The sequence below is a fragment of the Hippoglossus stenolepis genome, chromosome 16 (assembly GCF_022539355.2).
Source record: "Hippoglossus stenolepis isolate QCI-W04-F060 chromosome 16, HSTE1.2, whole genome shotgun sequence".
NCBI classification, from domain to species: domain Eukaryota; kingdom Metazoa; phylum Chordata; class Actinopteri; order Pleuronectiformes; family Pleuronectidae; genus Hippoglossus; species Hippoglossus stenolepis.
This window is the reverse complement of record NC_061498.1, coordinates 1,429,281-1,450,822: the sequence shown is the minus strand read 5'-3', so window position 1 is coordinate 1,450,822 and position 21,542 is coordinate 1,429,281. Positions and strand designations below refer to the sequence as shown.

Here is a 21,542-nt window from a genome sequence, read left to right as displayed (position 1 = left end):
CTGCCTGTATTTATTACCTGGAGCAGAGCGGCTGAACAGCATCTCAACCAAGACCTGTAACATATGGAGCAAATAAACAGGAGTCAGTACCTGTGGGCTGAGACAGGTACATGCACACACATCATCGACACACATTGTGTTTGCATGCATGAACGTATGTAGAGTTTCATGCTCTCTTCAGGGAGCACTAGATGTTTTTCTTGCTTCTGTTCTTCTTATCGTGTTCACAGTCTAAACTTTTTAATGAATCTGCAGGAATGAGGCCGCTGTGGTCGAGTTTCTGGTGAAACGCAGAAAACACTTTTCTTATTTACTTCTGCTCGACTTCACTCACGCTGACTTTATGGAGCAGACTGAGGTGAAGCAGTGCACGCAGGCTGGCTCGCAACATTTCAGCGACGCATCAACACAATCCTCACACCCAAGTTCACAACTTTTTAAACCAAAAGTTCTGTAATTCAGCTCAATATAAAAAAAATGCACATTTCACTGCTCCTCATGTGGAGCAGTTACTCCTGAGATCTGAAAGCTGAAAACAAAGATAACCTGCTTGAATGTCTCCCTTGCTTGTTGCTCTGCATGTTATTAGTTTGATTTAACATCATCACCACTATGATGATGAGTTCATTGGCTCCGTCCAAGCAGCACAGTCCTCAGGACAATGGAGAAAGACTAATAAGCAATTAGCCTTAAATGGATTAGAGAAATTTGTGTCTGCTCTTCCCACCTTGTGCGTTGTCTTTGCTTCCCCCTGGAGAAAGAGACGACAACCAGAACGATTGTTTTGTTTGCCAAAAAAATGCTCCCTGGGTGTTTAACTGGGTTTGAGCTCAGATTGAAGCTTCACCGCTGTTCACAGGAGTCTGAGGGAGAAACTAAAGCAGCAGACGAGTCTGTGTTGGAACCTTAACAGCAAATAAGTGATGGAGACACCAACACTTGTTTGTGTTATAGAAAACCTGTGTATTAACTGTCCCATTACATCCGTAGACAATGTCTGTGTCTCATTGAAGGATACAGATCTGGACGAGAAAGTGTTAATGCCCCTTGATTTATAAAAAGAATCATTAGTTGTTTAGTTGAAGCCGGAAAGTTGAGCATTCGTGGCTTGCTGACGCCATTACCTCTTTGAAAAGCTGTTTGTCACTAAAGTGCAATGAATCCGGGGAGAGGTTTCATCCTGATTTGTTGGGGGTGGAAGGAAACATTCGTCAGCGGTTGATCTTTAACTGACGACCACAAAGTATTTCTCTTTCAATCATGCTGCGTTTCTTTAAGATGAGGAAAAGAGTTAAAGGTTAAATTCAAGCCTTGTCATTGATGGCAGCTACTGGAGCTGCCCTTTTAAAAAAGAATGGCACAGCAAGAAGGTTCCAGGTTCAAATCCGAGAAATATCCGGTAATCCTGGTGCAGACGCCTCTCGTCTACATCTCGTTAGTAATAAACCTTGTTCCAAAACTCCTTGACGTCATTTCAGGAGACTGTTCCCTTCAACAATTATGTGAGTCACTCGATCATCACGGTGGAGCGGTTAAACATAACTGAGGTAATGACTTGGTGATTTGTTCCTTGAAGCGTGCGGCCGTCCAGCGTCGTGACGAGGTCGGTGGTCTCCGGTGTTCAGGTGTTTGACTGAAGGAAAGATATCACATTTTAATGAAACTTCTAACGACACATTAGCTTTTTAACTTTGAGGATTTTCTTTTCACGTCCATGGTTAGTGCTTCTCCTTCTGCAGTCTTTATGCTAAGCTAACTGGCTACTGATGGTGGCTTCGTACACATCAGACAGACAAAGAGCGTCCGTCTTAACTGAGACGCCATTGACAGTAATATTTCTGACATCTCGTCGTGTCAGTTTGCCAGTTCAATAACCCTGAAACAATATCCGTGCATGTGAAACTGAGCGTGGTGTGCGGCACAGACACCAGCTCAACATGAAATGTGATGCACACGAGTGGCTGGTGCCCACATAGCGACATTGTTTTGGTCCAAACTGTCACCACCTCACTCCTGTTTGCCAGATCTGGGCCAAAAGTAAGTCATAGCAAGAGTGGCCCAAATATGTTCAGTGCTATTTGGGCCATAGTCACCATTTACCACATAGGCTCATATCCAGATTACACTTTGCCTAGAGCGCCACATGTTTACCAAAAAAGCCCCAACATTTGTTTTGGCCAGAAGTGCCGCATCATTGCCTGAAGTGGCCCACATGCTATCTGAGTGAGGACAGTTACAAACTGAGGGAGACAAACATCGGACAGATCATTTTCTCACTAGTTCCAAAGCAGAACTTGGTGTTTGAGGGACGGACTTTAAAACTTTGTGTTTCCTGCTGAATGTAAAGGCAGGAAATAGCTGATAAAGCTGTTTATGTTCATCATCTAGATCGTTTATTCTCCTGAGGGTCGCAGGGGGAGCAGGAGCCAGCTGACACTGGGCCAGAGGCGGTGGACATCCTGGACGGGTCACCAGCGAAGGGACCAATTAACCAATTAACTCCAACCTGCATGTTTTTGGACTTTGGTTGGAAGCTGGAGAAAACATGCAAACTCCACACAGAAAGAGGCGGGCCAGGACAGGATTCAAACCGGGAACCTTCTTGCTATGACGTCTCACGACCCAGAAAAAGGCCACAGTCTCACAGTGAGGTTGTTCTTTGTACTGCACACGTCACTGGAGTTTTTACTTCATCAAACACGTGAGTTTCAAATGCAGTTGAAGTGTGCATGATAGGTGAATTATAATTATACGTTATCAATATAGATATTTTAATGACAAATTACACAATATGTCCGGTCTGATCAAAGCGTTTCATTCATCCCTACCTGCCTGGTGACCTTCAATCACTCACCTTTACACTGCGGCGTCGGTTCCTTCACTCTAACGACAGCGGCTGGAGTTTCTCTCATTGTTTTAATAGCAGCTCTTCTGAGGAAGCTGTAATCAGCCTCCTTTGACAATCAGGACCTATTGAGAAGAGGAGGTCATCATGTTTTACAGAACTTTGTGCTCATACTATCATGAAGAAGTGAAGTATGTGTATGAGGCCGAAACGTGTTCACAACGATCGAGCTCACGTGACCAGACAAGCAGGTAGAAGGTTTACTGTGTTAGCATGTTAGCATCAGCCCCTTCGCTGCACAGCCAGAAGGTTCCTGGAGTTTGTTCTCATCCTGACTGTGTAGGTGTTGATTGGAGACTGGGATGGATGAATGGATGAATAGATGTATGAATGAATGGATGGTTGGATGTTTATAATCAGGTGAATTGTCTCACTGATCCAATCAGGTTACATTAGACTCCGCCTCCTGCAGCATGATGTACTAGATGTTTCTTTGGGGAACAGGTTACACTCTGCAAGTACTTTCACTTCTAATTCTTTAAATGTGAACACGCACGGCCCCACCCATCGAGACATTCACGAACACAAACAGAGCTGAAAATCTAATCGCACCTGGAGAAGGTGACACGAGCCATAAAGACGACACAGAACACGACTGCGATCTGGTTCTGCTTTGACGGAGGAGCTGGAACTGGAGATGTGACAGTGAAAATAAAACAGGTCCTGTCGTCGCCTGTGGCCTTTTTCTTCCTTGTTGTTCACTGACCTGGTAAAACACACAGTGTTGTCAGCTCCACTCTGTTCACTCATTTCATATTCTGCTGCTGGATGAGTTGCAACAGACAGAAACTAATCAACACAGCCATCGTTCACAGTTTGAGCTCAGTTGGCTTTAGATAAGACAGAGTTTACTCAGTGTCTACGCACATCACGTCTGAGTCACGCGAAGAATCTGAACTGCAGGATTTTAACACTGGAGGCTGGAGGGAGGAGCGAGCAGGGGCTGGTTTAAAAAGAGTCAACAGGGACCTTCACTCAGGAGCAAACGCACAAGCAAGTGCAGGAGAAAACACATGTTGTTCTGGTCCTGAAGTTCTTTGGCTCCTGTATGCGTCCGACTCAGGAAGCTTTTTCTTGACCATCTGCCGCCACTTTGACTCCGAGAACCTTGGGACGACGATGGAAGCTCTGAAGTTTGTGGCCGTGCTGCTCGTGGTCGTGTTCGTGCAGGTCATCGGGACACTGGGGACGCCGCTCCCCAGCCAAGAGGAAGACGGGGAGATGTGGACTGTGGACAACTGGCAGGTAAAAAACCTAAAGATCCTCCAAAAAATGTTACAGTTGATTTTTCTTGGATTTGCATGTATTGTTTTTATAAAGGAAACTGAGAAAATAAACTTCTATGCCTGTTGCAATAATCCAGATTCCAACTGAGACTGTAAAACGCACCTGTGGAACTAAGTAGTTATATATATATACATTATAAATACTACATTTAGTATCGCTCTTTTAACGATCCTCTCATATGACGTCCTGTAATATCAGTGTTCAGACGAAGAAGTGTTTTAGTTTTCTGTTACCTCCTGTTTGTTTTACACTTCAGCACCACGGAGAGCTCCACACAGACACAGCCTGCACCGCCTAGTGGCCGAGGGGAGGAACTACTCTTACTGTACTCACTGTACCCAAACTAAATTAAATCAGGAATCGTAGAGAATCTAACTTTAGTTCTTGATTTGTTTGCTCTTGTAGAGAATTGTGGTAAATAATCTCCTCTTTCCTTCGGCAGAAGCAGAAAATGGGCTGTGATCCATTATAATTACATTATTAAAGGAAACATGTCGTCCACGATGAGTTATATGAGCTGTTGGACCTGAGATATGTGCAGCTGTGCAGCGACAGATCGAACACACACAACATCTGTTTGATAAACATACTGAGACAGGAGAGGGGATGAGTTTCACACACACACACACACGCACGACACACACACACGCACACACACGCACACGCACACACACACACACACACGCACGCACACACACACACACACGCACACACACGCACACATCCCTATGTGCACTCTGTATTCTGAAGTCTATTATGACTGTTTGGGTTTAGTTCTGTAGAACAGTCCTGGTTTGCTTCCTGAGAGTTGCAGCGCTGTGTAAATGTTCATATAAATGTATTGAATAATAATTATTATGATACTGGGCTGTGTCATATCCTGTGTTACGCATCTGCAACACTCAAAATAACCAAATGAAAATCGTGTTTCTAAAAGTAGGAAAGTGATGAAGTGGTGGTTGAAGGTTATAAAACATTATTACATTATTAAGATGAGAAGAAGTGATCACAGTTGGCAGATTAATACAGAAAATGGAAGAGTTTACAGTTTAAAATATAAAATATATACTGTTCATCCCTGTGCTCATTACGTGTGTGTGTGTGTCTGTGTGTGTGCGTGTGTGTGTGTGTGTGTGTGTGTGTGTGTGTAGGGCTACCCAGTAGAGAGGGGATAAGCAATCGGCTTGCAGACCTTCTCAAGCGTTCCAAATCGCAGCAGTTCCACGGCCTGATGGGAAGAAGCTCAGGTGGACAAACAAATAAACTTTGTACTTTTATAGTTGATTTATTGTATTTTGTGATTTTGTTTTTCTCCAGTGACACGTTTTAATATTTCCTATTCATCTCCTGTTCGAACATTTTCCTCCTCTCTTGTATTTCAGGTGCATCTCAGCCTGTGAGACTGGGGAGGAAGAGTGAGTGTGTTTACACCGTTAGAACGTCATCGGTGCTGTTTCTCCTAGAATAACTCCGGTGGTGAAATCTGTTCTAGTAGTTTCTGTGTTTGTGTCTGCAGGAAACAAAGGGGAGATGTTTGTTGGACTCATGGGCCGAAGGAGTTTAGGTGCAGAAGGTGATGAAAACTGGATTTGATTTTGATTTGATTGTATTTTTATCAGTAATCAAGCCTCCGTTTTACTTTTTAACTAAACTTAACTGTTTGTGTCTCTTAATCTAATTTAAATGCTTGATTTTACTTCGATTATTCACCTTTATTTACGACATAGTCAGGTTTCATTCAATGTCTAAAAAGCAGTGAAATAAAACGTATCATCTATTATTTAAAAGCAGTAAATAATCTCATAGGTTGAATCTTGTCCCGTCTGTCTCTGTTTTCCAGATGTGGAAGAGGAGTGGAAATCTGAATCTTATTAAAGATGAAAAAAAAAAAAAATCCCCTTAACCATAATCACAGCTCTGATTCAACTACAACGTCCGATACAGTCGCACGTTGCTGAGCAACAGGACCGACTGTCGAGTATCACACACTCAGGACAGATGTTCTCAACATCTGCTGCAATGGACTCAAATCAATTCAACGCTACGGGAAAACATCAGGACCATCGCCCATCCATCTCCATTATAATCAATATTATCAATAATATTTAAAACTATGTACGTGTGTACGCCTTGTGTCGTCTCAGGGCGTTGGCTTGTTTCATTCCAAATTCATTAAAGCTGATGACATCAACTGAGTGTGTCTTTATTCTGGGTTAAATACCGGCGGATGTGAAACCACTTTTTAAAAGAAACAATATTAAAGTTCAAATAAAGGTAATAAAGCTTCAAATCACTTAATTTAGTTATTTCTGTAATTTCTCAACTCTCAAACTCTTCATAGTTTATCTAATGTAATAATCTTAGCATTTCTTTATATTGTACAGTTAATAAATCACTTTGAATCCATCAGGTTCTGAACCTCTGCAGCTTAAATACTCTGACAACAGAACATTTATTAGCTCATGGAACTGTAGTTATGGTACAGATTCTATTTTTGTGGGGCTTATTGAGCTGTGTAGTTTACGGTGTGAATAATAAATTAAAAAGAGTGTTTCACTTATATTACATATGAAGTTTGTTGGGCTCTGTGGTTCAGCTGTAGACGCTTTATCAACACTGAACGTACAGATGTTCATTTGTTGTCAATCACAGAAACTGAACGATTCTCTTTGCTGTCAGAACACAAACAACACATCGAAGATCACCATTTGTGTTTATTGAAGAGGAAGTCGACGGGTAGAAGCAAATACAAAAAACACAACTGAGCTACACATCGATGCCACGCTACGTTTGTGTGTCGCTGCTTTGTGTGCATCATTTGAACAGGAAGCGGATCTACGACAGCTCGCTGGCCTACGGAAGGTGATGGAGGGACTCTAGTTAGTAACTGGGAGCCAGATAATGAATAATCAGTGAAATGCTCTGAACGTGTCTATAGCTGCCACTGGCACCGAGGACGACAACGAGACAACAGGATGAAAAACAGGCGAGAGAAACAAAAATAGACATCAAGAAAGACGGGTTTCCTCAAAGGACACGTTTAGAAACCAACGCGTGTTTTAACTGTGAGAACATATTCTCTCTCTGAAGATGATGGACTTAGAGGCACCGAAAGCAAAACTCAACGTTAACTCAGCAAAAACTAAATTGCCACAGACACATATGGAACTTTATCATCAGGAGGTTGTTTAAGGACAGACTTTTACTTTGAAACCCTTTAAAAATGAAGTGCACTTTCCTGTAAACAAACTTTAGCTCAGTAGCACGTTTCAGAGGTTTATTGAGAACAGCTGCTAAAAGGATCACGTTTGAAACTGTTGATATTTAGATTTGAAGAAAACAGGAACATGAATCACAAGATTAAAGAAAAAGATTAACAGGTTAAACACAGACAAATTGAAACAACGAGAAAATAAGACACAGAGAAAAAACATCCTCAGCACTTTGAAGGCAACAGAATAAAAAACAAATCAGTCTGTAGTTTGTGAAAGAAAAAGATTCGTCCATGTTTTAAATTGTGACACTAAAGATCCAGAAGGTACAAAGCATTATGGGAAAGAAGCTGATTCAATCTGACGTCGTTGGACACACACCTTCAATTTCACAGCCAACTGCCGTCGGACACTTCAAGGACCAGTTGGACATTCGGGGGAAATACACAGATTCACTTTCTTTCTGAGTAACTGTGCTTCCACTCTCACGTGTCCACAGGAAGTACGTCGCCTGTAAAGCCTCTCAGCATTAAGACTGCGAGCAGGACTCGGGCCACAGGAACCTCCGAAGATCCCTAAAGACCCCTTTCCACGAATAAACCACTAACATCTGGCTTTTGTGAGTGAAAGGATTCAATCAGACTCTCTGGTCAAATGGCTGTAACCTGTAAAAGGGGCCAGTTTGATGGATCCTGTGCTGGAGACCGGCGACAACGTGAACCCTGGTTATCTGTTTTCATCCTTCACACGTGAGAGCAGCATCGATCTTCTCTCTGAACTCTGAATGTAAACGAGTCCTCAGAGCAACTCAAGCTGCAGAACGCGCTCCCTGGCTCAACGCAGACAGGATGTGTTGTTGTGTTTACTCCTGCAGCAGCGTGTGTGTTAACAAACAGTGACAATGTGCAGAGGTTTGGATTCATCAAACGTCACCTCTGATAACAGGTGAGGGTCTGAAAGGAAAATGACTGTGGTCGTATTTGAAGGTGGCGATTCCGGTAAGTTCTTTAAAACACATTCAAATCTACATAGAATCTTTAAATAAATATTTCTATTCACAATAAAAGCCAGTGCCACAGAGTCGACGTCCTCCACCAGACTCGGTCTGTTACTGTACGTTCTACGCAGTTAATGTCGTTTTTTTTAAGAATATAAATAGCATATTTTTTTTAAAAATCTAATCAAAGAAAAACCTTGCTGGGCAAACACAGCTAAATATTTTTCACATTAACACACGATAAAAAAAGAACACGGTAGAAATGGGCCGTCGGAGCTTTCGTACAGTGGTAAAACCTTAGAGGTAGAAAAAGTGTAAAATATGTTTGAGAACTTTAACAAGGTCGACACGAAGATCACAGAAAACACAGCGACATGTTTGTGAGCAGCTGAGCTTCCTCTTCACTGACAGAATGTACGTGGTGACACCCGTCCTGGTGACAGAACACGGCACAAACATGGCCAATGGCAGCTATAGCTTCCTGGGGAAGTGACGACGGCGCTCGGTTAAATACGGGGACACTGTGAGTTTGTTGCACGAGAGAGAAGTGGAATTCTTTTGCTCTGAATTCAAACAGCCACTGTTTCCTCTGGGGGACATTTTTGATTTGTTCTTATTTTGTCTCTTATAAACTTTTCAACCAAAACCAGCTGCAGTTTCACATTGAGAATAAAAACGATATTGTTAATATTTAACTGAGATCACGGAACTCGGTTTTCTCTGGTGACCTGGAGGATAAATCGAGGTCTTGGTTCCTGCCCCAACGACCCTGAAGCAGTTTGAACCCTTGTTCAGTTTAATCACGTCCAGCTGGTCTGTGTCAGCGAGCCGCCGACGTGTCTCCGTCTCAGAATGAACTGCAGCACAGACCCCGGCTGTGGGAGATGGGATTAGCGGGGGTGTCTGGTGTCTGGAAGGAGGTGCGCTAACAACGCACAATTACTTTCACTCATCGGCTGACAAATGAGGTCGAGCAGCGGCTGCGACTGCAGAGAACACATCACTACATCGCTGGACAATAATCTTAGTTCATCATGACGTATATAATCCTATCTCATAAATAAAATGTAGGAATTGTTTAATTAAATTACAATTTGAGAGATAACTTAAAATAATGAATTTATAAATAACAATAGAATATATTTATTTGACATGGTCCTTTGTTCCCCCTTCGTACAATGGGACTCTAATCGATTGTGTTGCCGTCTCCGCCCTCTCAATACAAAGGAAACACAACCAAAAGTTAATCTGCTCTTGTCATTGTCCACATCTGTATTTGTGTTGCAGTGTTTGCATTCCTGTTTCACGTCTGAGCCCCCCCCCCCTTGCCTCTGTGAAGCTAGCACCTCGACGGCTGCTACCAGAATTTGCCAGACTCCATTTTTAAATGTATCAGTCATTGTAAAAGGTGATAGTGTTCAAACTCTGTTCGAAGGACAGTGGTGATAAAGCCAGAGGCGAGTAAATGGAAAGCATAACTCTAATGTTACACTTTACCTCAGGGATTTCAGTGCATCTGCTTGTTTCACTTTTAGCTACCATTAATTCTCATGTTTGGGTTCTATACCTATATTTCTGTGCAGATAAGAATTGAATTCTAAGCTTGGTTTTGCAGAACCAGATCTTTAAATGTTTGAAACATCCAACAAACTGTGCTTCATTTTCTTTTTCTAGTCGTATTTAAAACGATTGGTTGGACTGAAGTCAGTTTCCCGAGTCGTGACAGTGACGGCTTGAACCCAGAGTAAAAGCTGACGACTGTAGCTGCGGAAAGCTTTTTGTACAAGAGTGCGTGTGAGGGTTTAGTCTCAGGGTGTGTGAGCATGCCAGTGCACAGCGGAGGATGGGACTGGGTGTGTGTTTTAAGGTGTTTGGAGTGTGAAGCGTCTCTACGTCCCTTTAGGAGGTGTCCATTTTAAGGCTGTGGGATCTATGGTCTTGCCGTTTCCCCGTTTGGTCTCCTTGGCCTTCCAGTCATCGATAAGGTCCTAGAGGGAGGAACAACATCTTCATTGAAATGTACTTATCCTGTGCGTTTAGAAGCATGAAGGGAAGTTTGACTTTTTAAAATGGATCCTTGTCTCTTACCTGTCTCTTTAAAACCAGATGCTTTCCCTTCCAGTATTTGAGCATCTGGAGGGACTGCAATGTGCTGACGATATCCACCGGGTTCACCGCCGTCTCCTGACTGATCTCTGTGAACAGAGGAGTAAAACCAGAGGGAGGAGGTCAGACTGACTCTGGGAGCTAACAGGCTGGTGCTGTGGATGAAAAGTTTGTGAAAAGAAAGTTACTACAATTCATCCTGTGGGGGACAAGAAGGCCCGGAACCAAATCATCTATCCCAAAGTTACTGAGGAATTTCACTTTGGACTGCTGCTGCCTCTCGAGAGCAGATACTGGCAACGACTATGAACAAACACAATTACTGTTGTCAAAGCAACATAAAGCTGATGCTAAAATATGACAATCACAGAAATGTGGAAACCCAGTGGTGTAATCAAACGATGACACAACCCTGTGTGCGCGATGTGATGAGCTGCTCATCTCCACGACACTGAGAGAACTCCGAGTGCAGGCTGGGAGCACTTAGACAAATCCTTTCCTTTATTCTGTATGAAAACATCTGTCAATATTCAAAAAGACGTGCAGACAGTTTTCAAAGAACAGACTCCAAAGAAAAGGAGGAAGATAAAAAGCTCTGAAGAGATGGATCAGAGTGATATTACTGAATGATTTGCAGTTTCATCACACGGATGGTTGCTGTAGTTACTTCTTTGTCGAATATTAAAAAAGGGTTTTTGATTATTATTATTATCGGCATTTCGCTCACAGAGCCACTGTGTTTCGTGACAGTCCCACAGATCCACCAACATGGCGGCAGACTCTTCATCTCATTTTTCTTTTCACGAGAGCAACACGGATTTCCTCAGGTAACGGGAGGAAACAGCAGAATGAAAGCCGATGAGCACGCCGTCTCCCGCTCGCTCCCCTGAATGGGTTTGAAGTGGCCTAGTTCTGGACGACTGTTAGTGTTGTATGCGTCCACATTCATTCATCACGTTAACACTGACTCGGTGTGTTCTGATCCATTCACAGAGGTGCACACACACACAACAGGAAGTTGTACACAGTCTCATGCAGTCTGGGGCTAGTTACTAGTTGGTTTTATTTCAAACGTCCTCCCTCCCTGAAATGCTGCTGCCTCTTTCTATAACGGTGTGTGCTCCTCTCCTGACCTTTGATGGAGATCTCCTTGCCCTGGAAATTGTTCAGGTAGCGCAGCAGCACCTCCTTCCAGTAGCTGCGGTAGCTGATGAGGCCCAGGTCGGACAGGGGACGCTCGGGTGAACCCACCTTCTCCTCCACCTTAGACAGCAGGTAACCTGGTGAAAGACATTTTAGAGCTTTTAGTAGTTTCACTGTCAAACATCCTCTCAAGGTAACACAACAACCAATCTCGAATTAGCCTCGGGGGCAACGGAGTTCAGTGCATGTGTGAGAGTCGCTATAGATGAATTCACACACTGTGTCTGTACTCACTGAAGTCTATGAGCATCTTGCCATAGCCCTGCCTCATGTACTGAGGCATGGTGAGGATGCAGGACACGTTATAGTTCAGGAAAGAATTCTTCTCCTGCAGAGAGAGAATCAATCCATAAACACGACCATTCACCTGAGACAAGGTTTTCAAGGTTGAGGTTAGTGACATTTACACAGGCAGAGGATATAAAAGCATTTTAAAACAGAGACTTATTGGATGTTCACTGCAATGAATAAACTCAGACAGTGTAAACACAGAATCAAATATCATGTGCTGAGGGACGATGCATTTATCAGAAGTAGTTTATGAACCTTCTTCTGTTCTCGTCTCCACAGTCTGTCTGTATAATAATAACTCAAACGTATAAAATGTCGCACTGTGCATGTGGCACCTTAGAGAAGTATCCAACGAGGTGGCAGCCTGTGTTGTCGGCTTCGGTCATCACATAGAAGAGGAAAGGTTCAACATCGTAATACAGGGTCTTGTGGTCCAGGAAGAGTTTGGCCAGCAAACACAGGTTCTGGCAGTAAATCTGTGAGGAAGGACAATCTGTATGATTTACACAATGTTGTGTTTTCTTGTCAGTGTGTTTGTGTCTTTGTGTAAAAGTTCCCTGGATTACTGGGTTTAGAGGAGTGTTACATTCAGGTGTAAGAGGTGCAGATAGGCTGCCTCCGTCCACAGCGGAACACAAGACGATGGATTTATCTTCCACTCTCTCACCCCCTCCCACCAGTCATTGACAGCTCACTTTGCTTCACGAGAGGTTTACGATAAAACACGAGAGGATCAATGATTCCTGGACCGTCTGGAAGGAAGACAGGAGGACATTTACCTTGTTCTTCTTTCCATCCACCTCAAAGACGGAGATGTTTCCCTTCCTGTAGATCTCGTCCCCTGGAGGATGCTTCCACACACACTTGGCCTTTGACAGAAAGAAAACAGAGCAAACAAACACTGTATTTTGAGCAGAACCAAACAAGAAGTCAGGGTCTGCAGGTGCCTCCAGAGAGCTGCCTCACCATGTGCCTGCGTAGAATGGTCTGGCTCTTCATATACTTCAGGCAGAACTCGCACATGTAGAGCCTCCCCAGGCGGGCGTACTCCTCCGGATACGGAGAGTGGTACCAGGTGTCCAGCTCATAACGACCAAACACGATGGTCTTTATCATGTTGCTGCCTTCCGACACCTGACCGGACAGACGGAGCTTCTCCTGTACGGGCCACGGCAGCAGGGAGGAGGAGACGGGGGGACGGGGGGACGGAGGGACAAGGTATAAAGAGGACAAGAAGAGAGGGCAGGCGAGCAGACAGAGGGGAGAGGAAGAGGAAGAGATCTCAATTATGCAGGGAAGAGGATCTGTTGAGCCAAAGATCAAACTTAGGAGGAACCTCAGTGGAGGAAACCAGTCACAGAAAAATCAACAAAAGAAATTTAAAGATGCTGGGAAACCATAGGATGAGGAACAAACAGGAAAAGGCTTCATATGAAGGAAACACAACATGTCGTGTCTATTAAAGGATTTTCAGGGACGTTATTTTCTAAATCTCTAAAACTGGACTTTAGATGTAAACGATGTTTAAAGCTTTGAATAGGGACAAGTTTAAGATTAACTACCATCATTACCATGCCACTACAACAAAGACAAAAAGAACAAAGACATTTTAAACATGCTAATTGATGAATTACTTTTTAAAGGTTATTTAGCAGTGAAACCAATGACAGCTGGGGAGGCCTGTCATATATCTAAATATAGTGTTTGCACTAGAAAGTGAGCGTCTGCCTTTTGTACCTCAGAGGCTCAAACGTTACTGTGAAGGTTTGACGAGAAGCCGGATTGAAAATAACAAAGCTGTCTCATCTGAACGAGTCTAACAGAGCAAGAAAATACAGAACAACAGGAAGTGATTCTCCAAACTACCAAAAATATCTCAGACTCCTCCTTTGGCTGCAGAGGAGGGTTTGCAGACTGAAACAGAGAAGAAGAGGAGTAAGGCAGAAAAGAGGGGACAAAAAATAAGGAGGAAGGGGAACAGCGAGGGGGATGATGATGAGTTTTCTCTCTTACAAGGTCGTCCGAGGCACGTGCCTGCGCTTTCCTGAACAGCTCGAGGTCGTAGTCGCTGGTGATGTTCTCCAGCAGCGGCTCCCGGCTCGCCCCGTGGCTTTGACGGTGTTCCTGTACAAGCAGGGGCGGCAAGAACAAAGACTCTCAAAATACAATATGGACAAATGCTTATGTTTGACACACACGTTCAGTCCTCGCCCACTTACCATGTACTTTTCCTTCTGCTCCTTATTGAGGCCAGAGTTCCTCTTCCTCCTCAGCTCCGTCACCTTCTCCTTGTAGCGCAGCTGCCGCTCTGTCGGAGCCTGGAAACAGACAAACCTTTCAAAAAAGGCAGTTTTGACCCCTCTACCTTTTAAGGGAGTGAGAATGAAACGAGCAGAGTTACTCACTGAGGTCGCTTGTGAAACACGGACAACTTTTGCAATTATGTTTGTGTTTTCTGTTGATGCAATAACCAATATGTTGCAGTATGTTCATCTTTTTCTTGTTCCATATCATTCCTGTCCTTAAACCCCCCCCCTTCCTCCTTCCTTTAAGATTTTATGGATTACATTTGTCTAACATGTGTTTTGCTGCAACATTATGGATTGCACGGTGTGTATGTTACCATTTAGTACACGTTTCTTATGGTATATTGTGTATATACATTTCATAAGGTGCCTTCTGAACATCTGGCCAACTTAGCCATCCGATCTTTCACTGGAGGAGTTGCTGCTTTAAGAGTAATGCAGGGGGATTCCCCTCAGTGCACACAGACACACAAATACACCTTCAGCTCACGATGAAGTGAGTCAGACAGGTGAAATCCAACAGAAAAAGGAGGAAGGGTTTGTGCACCTGTGTGTTTTTACGTGTGAGCGTGCGTCACGTTTGCCCGATGCACTTGTGTGTGTTGTGCGTTACCTGGTTTCTTGTGGAATGTCTGTTCTCATCCTGACGGTGCGACAGTGTCCTCTCCTCAGCCTGTTTGTCGCGGGTCGATGCCTTGCCCTGACAAAACATCAACACTGTCTGCCACCAACCACTCACAAGCAGCCCTGCAGCAGAAACATGGCACAGCCACCCCCACCTTCCTGGAGGCTTCACAGCTTGACTATTTCAATTTGATTCTGTTGGATTGCTTCAGTTTCATCCACTGGACACTTGGTCGCAGTGAGATATCAACACTAAAGAATCTTGGTTTGACAATGAGCAAGAAACTAAACGGTAGTAGAAGAAATGCAGCTTGTTTTTTTTACCTCAATGTGTCAGATAGTTGTCGAAAAATACCACAAAATAAAATGACAGAAGAGAAACTTTAAGATTACAGACAAAACTAAATGGTCACAGCTTCTGTTTTAAAGCAACACGGTGGATTCTATGTGTGTGCATGTGTACCTTGCACTCGTCCGCAGACAGATTGTGGTAGAGAGGACATCCTGATATGGAGAAGTGTCTCTCATGTCTCCCTGTTAGGTGACCTGATGTGGAGGGACAGAGAGGGAAGGACAAATAAAGACAGGATGCTCAGAGAAGGTCTATAAGAGCAGGAAGCCATTGCAGCTGTGTTGCCCTCACCCAGCGAGTTGCACCCGGGCGTCGGACACTTCATGTTGAAGTTGTAGCTCTCGTGGAAGCGCCGTCGCTTGGGCCGGTGAGAGAGGTCATGGGCGGCGGCCTCTTTGAGTGACAGCTCTTTAGCCAATCTCTCGTCCTCCTCTTGTGAAACTACAATATCGTTGCTGGAAGACACGAGGTCGTTGCTCGGGCTGGAAACCTCGATGTCTGACTCTGAGGAAGGGGCGTTGCCTGTTGGGGTGCGGGGAGGGGTCTCGTCCCGGTCCTCGGACGGCTTTAGATCTGCTGAGCCAATCAGGACAAGAAAAGATGGACAGACATAGACACTGTAAAGTAAAAACACTTTATGATAATTGTTATGTTGTTATTTTAGTTATTGTTTACTAGTGAGGATTCATTGTTTGTTAAAAGTGCTAATTATCTGTGACAGTAACATATTGAATTTATTATTATATTATATAATTTGATTACAGATTTTTAACTTTCTTCATCAACAAATGTTCCAATGAATACATTTTCTTTTAACATTTGATATAACATTCTACTGGGGACCTTTTTATGGCCCTTGTTGTTTTTAATTTGTAAACAGATATGTAATACATTACATTTTTTAACATTACTAGTTATTTTAATAACTAAATTATATGATACATTTTTATCCATGTCATTTCTGCCTTTAATTTTAATTTGAGCACATTAACTCCACACTCATATTTCACATGTGTTACTGTCCACAACTTAACATCCGTTATCTTTTTGTATTGAGCGAATAAATTAGGTTTGTGAGACGTAATTAAAATGATGGTTAATTATGATTATTATAAATCATGATTAACTGTGTATTGTGACATCACACTTACTATCTTCTCACAATATGACTCACTGTTAAGATGATGAATGATCAAATTGAATAAGCTCACAAACTAATTACAGATGAACGTGCTTTTCCTTCCAGTGGCTGAAGTGAGACAACAACAGCTCCTGTCTGCGTGAGGTCATTCATTCATTCCAGTGACAACACACGTCCTGGATCTGAGCTCAGACACATTTGTTTTCTTTATGATCAGGAACAAGCTGTGATAACAGACAGGCCTGATGATATTAGCACCACAATGAATGAAGGGCCCACACAGATAGACCCCCCTCCCCCCTCTCATCTTAATGTCATTCCTTGTTCTCTCCTCCTTCCCAACTCAACTCCCTCATCTACTCATCAGTCTGTTCCTTTACTCCTCCTTCGCATCCTCTCACCATTAGCCTCAGTGTCGGACCCAGACGACCGACTCTGACGCAGCGGGTATCTTTTGGTTGTGTTGTTTGTCGCCCCCTGTTGGCTGCGTGTGACCCTGCGCCCGGAGGAGAAGACGGACGCCGTCACTGCTGAGCGCGCTGCCGGCTCCGATGCTGAGTCCAGGCCTTCATCGGATCCCACTGCTGCAGGAGAACTGCTCCGCACTGAGCTGCCGTTATCTAGGAGAGGAGAGGAGAGGAGAGGAGAGGAGAGGAGGAGAGAGGAGAGGGAGGAGAGGGAGAGGAGGAGGAGAGGAGAGGAGAGGAGAGGAGGGGAGAGGGAGGAGAGGGAGAGGAGAGGAGAGGAGAGGAGAGGAGAGGAGAGGAGAGGAGGAGGAGGAGAGGAGAGGAGAGGAGAGGAAGAGGGAGAGGAGAGGAGAGGAGAGGAGAGGAGAGGAGGAGAGGAGGGAGAGAGAGGAGTCTTATTAGGAGACTTAGGAGTCTTACAATAATGTCTTATTCTGAACAAGGTCAATCATTTTGAATGTCCGTGTAAACATAGTCAAGGTTAATTATCTTCTCTGAATATCTGACTGTTGCTGACAATAAACAGTGACATGATATTGAAGATAACTGTTGGTTGCAGCACTGCTGGAGTGCAGAGACCTTTATAGAGCAGATGCATTCAATGTTTTCCAGATTCTAGATTAGTAGTCTGAGCAACTCCAAACAAAAATGGTAAGAAGAAGAAGAAGGAGTTACTTGTTTTGCGAACGGCCTCAATGGTTGTGAGGAGTCTAATCCCACCACAGGGAGGAGGACTGAACTTCTGAATCCACTTATGTCTGGAGCGAACTCTGTGCTGTGCCTCTGTGAGGACTCGTACTTCTCTCAGCAACAAAAAGCAGAGGAAACAGTGTCGGCCTTTCTTTCTCTGTAGTGAATCCCCTCTGGCACAGCAGAACCAGGTCACACAGGGTGTGTTTGTGTGCCTGTGGTGGGGGGTCAGGCTGTCTCAACCCATTCATGCTTTATCACTGCTCATATATGAAAGCCAGTGTGAGGTGGTCTCTGGATGAAGATATCTCATAGTAAGGACTCACATTAACTGGATTACACTGCATGTAGACAGATTTGGTTTGTGTGGAGATAAAATATGTATGATAAACAGAAGAGTGCACAAAAAACCCAACTGTGATATAATTAAAAAAGTTTGATTATACTCACAAGGAAAAACGGTTCCTCTAACTTTCTAAAGTTTAAAACAAGATAAAAGTGTGAACCCTGGTTTTATATTAAAGGTAAAATAAAATGGTTTAAAGATGCTAAAGGTTAAAAGGCCTCATAGATTGTTCCTTCTCTGCAGTAGATGGAAATATTTCATTCTTATAAACTTATTATGAACTCGTTTCCTGAGGAAGTAAGTCAGACTAAGAGGGTGTCTTCTTTTAACTGAATTCACTTGTAAGGCCAGGTTATTATTTTTCTTTTATCTGTATTATTATATTACCATTATTATTTGTGTACTTCCTTCTGTATTTTTACCATTTGTGCTTTAGAACTGATTATTCTTCTTATTGTAAAGTCTTTCTTGTTTCTCTATGGGTTATTACTGTATAATAGCTTCACGAGGTGTACGTGACTTCGTGTGTCTCCTGTAATTTATCATCTTCCGTCAAACTTTTTACCTTGTGAGCTTCGGCTGAGGCGCAGGGACGCGCGGGTCAGGCGCGTGCTGCTGCGCCGGTGCGCGCTCTCGGAAACTTCGACTTGTTCGAGATCGGCGGAAAAGTCCGAGTCCTCGGTCCCGTCCGAGCTGCTTCCGGCGGTTCTCTGGAAACAACGAGCAGAGGCAGCGTCACTTCACGCGGAGCTGTGCGCGGCCAGTGACCGGAGCTCCAGTCCTAATGCGCGTGTGGTTCTGTTTGGGTTCTTTTGTTTTACCAGCGGATAATTCAACAAAGATCCCATTCTGAGGGAGGAACATCACCCCGTCACATCTCCTCTGCAGCCTCTCATCGCGATGCTCAAACACCTGACAATGTCCCGAGCCCAGGTCATAAACCACGTATAATGTAGATATACATAACATATAATATATCTTAATCTGTTAAATCGATTAATTCTTATTTCCAAACATCCTAAGTGAACAAATGAATACATGAAATGTCCTAATTACAGCGAGCTGCACGCGGAGCGAGTGAAGTGAGGCTGCAAGCTGAGGCTCAGATTCTCCTCCAGCCCGGCTGTGGGTGGGGGGTGGGGTGAAGAGCACCCAACAACACGTCATTTGCATTTCAGGGAACATGCTGCATGTGGGGCGCGTGCACCCACTGAAGTCACAGCTGCAAAATATCATCTCAGGAAATATGACGCATCGATATTTTTTATGCATTTCACTGATTCCATTTGTTTATAAACCCAAGAAAAGCTGCTGCACATATTGTACAATTACAATAACACGACTTTTATCTTGATATTGCACATTTATAAAATTACCAGACATTGTATATAAAATTACTATTTTTATTCTGTTTCTAATCTTATTTGTATTTTCTTACTACATATTCCCCTTGTCTAAAATCTAAATGATAGAGTTTTACATGGGACGATGCCCTAAACCAGTGCATGTAAATTAACTCATGCATTATCTAATATAACAACATATCCAAGATTACAGTACAATATACACAATATACACAATATACAATAGAGTATTAAGTCTGAAAATATAAAGTATAATGTGTATACGGAGTAAATGCAGAATGTGCCAAATGGAAACAACAATAAGATAAGATAAGTTAATCCTTTATTAGTCCCACAATGAGGACATTTGCAATATTACAGCAGCAAGAGTCAAAACTAGGCATCAGTAAGAACTTAAGGATAATAATACTTAATACTGTAAGGAAATATTAAAAATATAGAAAAATGTGAATGGTATAGAAACTAAAAGAAAGGAAATTAAGGTACGTGAAGCAGATAATATGGTTAATAATAGAGAATATTGCCCATGACTTTGAACATATGATGAAATTGCACATGAATAATAATTTCTAGGACGAACATGTGCAAAATAAATATTGATAATATCTCAGTTAATGTTCTTTTCATCTGAATCCATCTAAATTCATGTGTTTCGTGCTGTGAGACAAACAACAACACGGAGCACCAACGTGTTTGACAGCTTCACAGGGGACCAATGACATTCACGAGGGGGCGGGGACTGGGAGGGCCGAACCAATCACCGCGACGCTTTCCCCGTTCTGACCAATCACAGCGTTGTTTTGGTGCGGGACGCCGCGTTTCACGCACGCCACCAAAAGAACAGCTCGTTCCCGTTTCCCCTCCACGTTAGCGACGTCCACCGGGAACCAGCGTCACAAACACACAACCCGAAGTCCCGTCGCACAAGTGTGCACATCTCTGCGGGTCCGAGGAGACACACCGCGTCCGCAACAACCACACACACCCGCCACTCAGCAGGAAACAGGCGTTAGCTTAGCGTGTAGCAGACACACAACATGGCAGCTGAGAATCAACACACACACACACACTCTCATTAACTCACTGAGTGTGTGTCGCACAGCCACAGATCAACACACACAAGCGGGATGTTAGCCAACGTTAGCCGTGGCGTCCTGCTGCTGTTGTTGTTGTTGTTGTTGTTGTTGTTGTTGTGTGTCCGAGCTGCAGCTCACAGCAGCCTTACCTTTCTGCGGGGCATTGTTCAAAAGACCGTCTGTCCTCCGGCGGCTCGCGGTCCCGTCTTCTCTGGGCGAGTGGGCTCAGGGGGGGGTCAACAGGGACAGGGATGAACCCGCAGACATGAGACAACTGAGCTGGGACAGGAGACACATCTGTCTCTTCGCACTTCCTGGTGAGCACCGCGCAACCCGGTCGTTTTTTCAGGTGCGTCGACAAAATGCCTCCGGGTGGAACACGCGGCTGTGACTGTTTGGTTCCAGATATTTAAAATCCCCAATCAAACACTATTACACAATATTAAAGTGATTGAATCGTCATAATGGTACAAAGTTTATAAACAAACATCAAATCAGCTGTTCATAACAATCACTCTGTTTTCTGAATAGATATTTACTCCATATCCTCTTTAGATCTAGACTCCAGATGGGCGTCCTTCTATTTCTGCACTTAGTCTGTATTAATGATTTATATCCTTTAATTTTATCTTTTAGTTACTGCTCTATTACACACACACACACACACACACACACACACACACACACACACACACACACACACACACACACACACACACACACACACACACACACACTCCATACAGTAAAAGTTGTTACATCATCTGCAATGAAAGTCCCACTGCACCTTTGAATGTATAGTTATAGTTCTGTATTATATTTGACTTTTTTACAGTGAGCTCTTTCTACATTGCTTTTATAGTAGTTGAACTATTGCACTGCTGAGCTGAGCAGTTTCTTCCTGTCCAACCCTTTTCACTGTACTCTTCACCCTGTGTTAAATACAACTTTGAACACCTTTTCATTGTAGTTCATTCATTTTACTGCCATGTATTTTGTGAAACACTTTGTAACCTTGTTAAGAACAGTGCTATACAACAAAAGTTATTATTATAATTTTTTTTATTGCACGGTTTGAAATAAAGGGTGGATAATAAAAGGGAAACACCCGAAGTGTGTGGGAGTGACGCCTCTCGCGCTGCACCAGTCTCTGACAGGGTATTATATTTGAGTCT

At 43.4% G+C, this 21,542-nt stretch overlaps 1 protein-coding gene and 1 long non-coding RNA gene across 5 annotated transcripts; one reads left to right on the top strand and one right to left on the bottom strand.

Moving 5' to 3' along the window:
- Window positions 1-3,714: 3,714 nt before the first annotated feature.
- LOC124854975 lies at window positions 3,715-5,765 on the top strand. The gene is made up of 4 exons (XR_007034900.1): window positions 3,715-4,150; window positions 5,344-5,439; window positions 5,575-5,607; window positions 5,709-5,765. It is a non-coding gene; the product is annotated as an uncharacterized LOC124854975 (long non-coding RNA).
- Window positions 5,766-6,888: 1,123 nt separating this feature from the next.
- On the bottom strand, window positions 6,889-20,728 carry LOC118123234 (histone acetyltransferase KAT7). Of its 4 annotated transcripts, none has more exons than XM_035180498.2 (16): window positions 20,517-20,728; window positions 18,493-18,637; window positions 16,826-17,044; window positions 15,575-15,859; window positions 15,395-15,477; window positions 14,921-15,007; window positions 14,221-14,319; window positions 14,015-14,125; window positions 13,868-13,915; window positions 12,968-13,159; window positions 12,781-12,870; window positions 12,337-12,477; window positions 11,945-12,038; window positions 11,641-11,787; window positions 10,490-10,596; window positions 6,889-10,389 (listed from the first exon to the last, which is right to left on the bottom strand). In XM_035180498.2, exons 1-16 carry the CDS (start codon window positions 20,529-20,531, stop codon window positions 10,291-10,293), a joined length of 1,962 nt encoding a protein of 653 aa, XP_035036389.1. In that variant the 5' UTR covers window positions 20,532-20,728; the 3' UTR covers window positions 6,889-10,290. The 4 variants fall into 4 exon arrangements, with proteins under 4 accessions (XP_035036389.1, XP_035036390.1, XP_035036391.1 ...); XM_035180499.2 differs by having other exon boundaries at window positions 15,575-15,856; XM_035180500.2 differs by lacking the exon at window positions 13,868-13,915.
- Window positions 20,729-21,542: the final 814 nt, after the last annotated feature.